The 4150-nt window shown below is 53.5% G+C and overlaps 1 protein-coding gene across 1 annotated transcript in view; it reads right to left on the bottom strand.

The window, feature by feature from the left end:
• VOLCADRAFT_30373 (uncharacterized protein) overlaps positions 1 to 849 on the bottom strand; it is a gene marked incomplete at both ends in the record, with an annotated part of 41364 nt that extends 40515 nt beyond the window's left edge. Inside the window, one exon of the mRNA XM_002952500.1 lies at positions 773 to 849. Coding sequence (XP_002952546.1) covers positions 773 to 849 — 77 coding nt within the window. The remainder of the gene's footprint in view (positions 1 to 772) is intronic.
• Positions 850 to 4150: the final 3301 nt, after the last annotated feature.

The following is a 4150-nucleotide window of genomic DNA, read 5'->3' as shown; positions in this document are numbered from 1 at the left end:
GTGTATGTTTAGCAAGGACGCAAGTCTCACACACACACGTGCTGGCTGATTGTATGCTGTGTCGGTCAACATCAAATCCAGCTACCATATTATGACGCAGCAACGTCTCAAGGTTGCTGTATCCCAAGTGGCCATACCTTCGGTGCCAAAGTGCTGCACGTTCAGCTCCGATACCCACGGCAGCACACACTGCATCACCACCAGAAGGTATCCTGTTGTCTTCACGCTGCGTCCTCTTCAGAGCTCCCGTACCTCCACTGCTGTAGCAGACGGGATACAAGTCCCCATCCCGCTTTCCAGTCAGCACCAACTGGTTCTGTACGTATACTTTCGCCTGTCCGCCGCCGAAGACCACACTGCCTCCACGATCATCAATGATGCGTACCGATATGATTTTGGCGGTGGCCTCCTCGTCGACGTAGACCTTCTTGAAAGTGATGGCCTGTTTATCGTTGACGTTAGACCGAATCGTAAGCGTGCCAACTTCAGTCGGTCGAAGAGACTGTCCCTTGATGCCCATGATGTTGAAGCGCTCCCACGGCTCCAACAACCGCACGTTGAAAAGTTCTGAGCGGTCATACGTTATGTGGTGAGTGGCGGCAGAAACCATTCCGTCGGACGATTGCTGTTGTATGCCACGAATGCTACCTGCCGCGGAACTCCTGGCCTCCTAGCTGATCCACCGGATCCTGGCTTGCTGCCGCTAGCTCCGCTGCCACTACCTCCGTTACCATTGTTGCTGTAGCCACCCTTGTAGCCAGAATTTGACGACTGCTTCAGCGCCTTAAGCTGCCTGCAGTCCTTAACCACGTGCCCAGGTTTATTACAGTAGTAGCAGATGACTTGCTTCCGACTATGTCCCGAGCTGTTGTTAGCCGGCCCCCGGCTACCATAACCAGAAGTAGAAGCGCCGAACGTCGAACCGCCGACAGACGCGAAGGCTGCCGACTCGGTAGGCTTGCCCGACCCACCGTTAGCCGTCTCGATAGAGAGAAGCTTTGCTGTGACGCTCGCCATGTCCAAATCGCCGTCGCGCATAAGTAATGTAGTCGTCACCACGCTGTACCGACTGGGTAGACCAACTAGCACGGTGTACGCCAGCTCGGAGTCGTTAACTACGTGGCCGACTCCCAATAAATCTGTTTGCAGCTGCCTTGCACGCGCAAAGTACATCGGAAGAGGTTCGCCGTCGACCATCTTAAAACGGCTGAATTCTTGACGTAGAGACACCTTGCGTGCGTTGTTGTTGGCAGCAAACATAGATCCCAAGGCGTCCCAGGCCTTCTTCGCGTTGGCAGCACCGGTAACCATCGGCAAATGATGATCCTTGACGTTCTTGATGAGCAGATTGATGACCTTCCGTGACTGTCGAATTTGCTCCTCGTTGCACGGCTCGGCGAGCAGGGATTGCTCAAGCCCAAGCTCCATGCACATCGCGCTAAACCGAATTTGCCAGGTAGAGTAGTTGTTGAGGTCCAGCGACTCATCAAGCTTGTCCTTAACCATTGTCGATGAGGGATAGAAATAACAATTGGGCGATAGCTGTCGGCGCTAAACGGGGCTCATAACCTATTGAAGAATTGGCGACGGTGACGGCTAACGCTGATTGTTATTCCGGAAGGATTGCCGGTGGCGAAGATATTTAGCACGATAAACTGTTACAAGTAATGTAAAGAGTATTATTAGCGTTCGGCAGGACTTGAGGAGATTCCTGGTAGGAATACCGATCGTTGTGAGATAAACTAATAGGCGCAGTCACCGCCCTAAATACCGGCGCTAGCGGAAAACTCGTACATTCCGCGATCTAACTGCACGTACATTCCGCGATCTCACTGCGCCGACCAGACGGTGCCCTAATGTCTATCACTTAGCTACCGGATATGCATCGGTAGCCCCATAATGTTCTGGGGTAAGTCTTCCCCATTAGTCAGGCGCAGACCCGGGGTCAAATCCCCTGGTCGACAACCACACGAGTTGGGAGAGGACCGTTTCCTCAACAGGTTGCGTTTGTAGCTTACAACAGTAAGCGTCTGAGGGATCCTGGCCGAATATCAGAATGGAGGACAGTATCGTGTTGTGTACGTCCCCAATGTCTGCCTTGATGGGTTTAATGTCGGCCGGAGGCACAATGCCAGGGATTCCGATGATGGGTCCGATACTTACGAGGGTTGCACACTAGCTTGCCTGGTGAGGGGTCGCTGCCTAGGGCTGGCGAATGGACATCAGGCAATACCGTCAGCGAGGGACCGCCGCATTTGTGTGGTGAGGGGGCGCCGGCTGGGGCTGGACCTCCCAGAAGTGTGAATGTGCAAGGAAATACATACCCTGATGTGGAAATGCTGGGGGCTCGGTATTCAGTTAGGGAATGCAAACGTCCTGGCGAGTGGTGACGGAGTATACCTGGTGGTAGTGCTACAGGCCGAGTCATTGCTGCAGTATCTGCTGGGATTCAGAGCCTAACTTTTTATGCCGAAGCTATCTCAGGCCCACATGCAGACGACTGGCGGCAGTGAGTGTCGCGAAAATTCTGTATCCGGTAGACCCCGCTGGATAGCATGGATTGCAGCAGGCGATCATTTGCTGCAACTACAAACAGACCGGCCGTATAGCTCGGAGTTGTAGAGAGAGCCGCAGCCTAACGTGCAAGGAAGGAGTGGAGGTGGTCTTGGCGCCCACACCCGCACGTGGCAGGTGGGGTAGCATGCCTCAACAGACAGGCGATGACGGCAGTGCAATGATGCCACGTATTTTTGCTGCAAGAAAAGAGCAACTATCTTGTTTAAGGGGAACTGTGTTTCCTAAGTCTACGGAGCTTGGCAGAGGCCCTGACTCAGGTACACCAATACTAGCCTCTTCGGAGTTAGACAATTCCCCTTAAACAAGATAGTTGCTCTTTTCTTGCAGCAAAAATACGTGGCATCATTGCACTGCCGTCATAACCCCCCCAGACCCCCCCCCCGATAAGTTACAACTCCCCTCATAGACCAAGAGGCACGCACTGCGTTGGCGCGTTTTCGTTCATGTGCGCACTCTTCATGCACATGCATAGATAGTTCTGGCACTGTTTGTGAACAAAAAGTAAATCCGACCAAGCAAAGGCCCAAAGCAAGCAACCGCATAGCAAATCAAAGGCCGTCACCCGCCACTGCAAACCACAGCACACTAGGACTCTACCGGTTCATCATGTACCGGCCCCTGCTGCTGCTGTCCAGCCACTTCCTCAGTCAACGTGCAGGGGATGCAGCGCACTTGGTCGTGCACTTCTCCGGCGTCCACGTCAGCATGCACAGGCTGGGCCCAGGGATACCCGGCGGCCCAGGCAATCTGCCATCTGTAGGGATTTTCTTTCTGCTTGTCCCGCCATGCACTGTCGCTCTGGCCCTTGCGGATGTGCTGTGTCTGAGCCCGCTTGGCACTGCGAGCGCTCGGGTTGGGCGCCTCGTCGCATTCGTTGTTGTCGAGCTGATTGGGCGCTTATGCTGATCAAAACCGCCATGGAAGGCAGGGGTAATGGCGCCCGGGTCATCGGTCGCCGCTGGCAGCAACACCATTGCCGATGCATTACCGACAACAGCACCGCCGTCCCAAACGCTTTTATGAGGAAATATTTCAGGCTTATCTTGCTGTTTTGGTGTTTGTTCGGCGTTCAAGTCGTTGCCTTTTGCGTGTTTCGCTATGTAAGGACCGGTCATACATTGACTCACGGGGTTGACCTTCTTACGGCCCCTCATATCTATTCTATGATCGATAATACTAAGTTCTGCACACTACGGAGCAATCTGGCAGCAATGGACATTTTTGGCTGGTGGAATGAAAATGTACGAATCGGCCTCGATTTGTTCCTTATTTCCAAAGGCCAAAATGGCCTCTTTATTCCTTAAAAGGAATATATTACTTGCCTCGACCTTGCCTCGGCCGTGCCTCGACCTTGCCTCGGCCGTGCCTCGACCTTGCCTCGGCCATGCCTCGACTTGCCTCGGCCGTACCTCAACCTTGCCTCGGGTCTCTCGGCCGCGTATCTCGGACGTGACCTCAGGTCCAGGGATGGTGGACATCTGTACGATACTTCCATTGGTACTGGTTTATAAGACACGAGTTGTGCTAGTCTTATTATCTCATCTTTGTATGGATCGCTATTCCTTAGTAGGAA

Source organism: Volvox carteri, assembly GCF_000143455.1.
Source record: "Volvox carteri f. nagariensis unplaced genomic scaffold VOLCAscaffold_30, whole genome shotgun sequence".
Classification (NCBI taxonomy): Eukaryota; Viridiplantae; Chlorophyta; class Chlorophyceae; order Chlamydomonadales; family Volvocaceae; genus Volvox; species Volvox carteri.
This window is presented reverse-complemented; position numbering and strand designations above follow the sequence as displayed.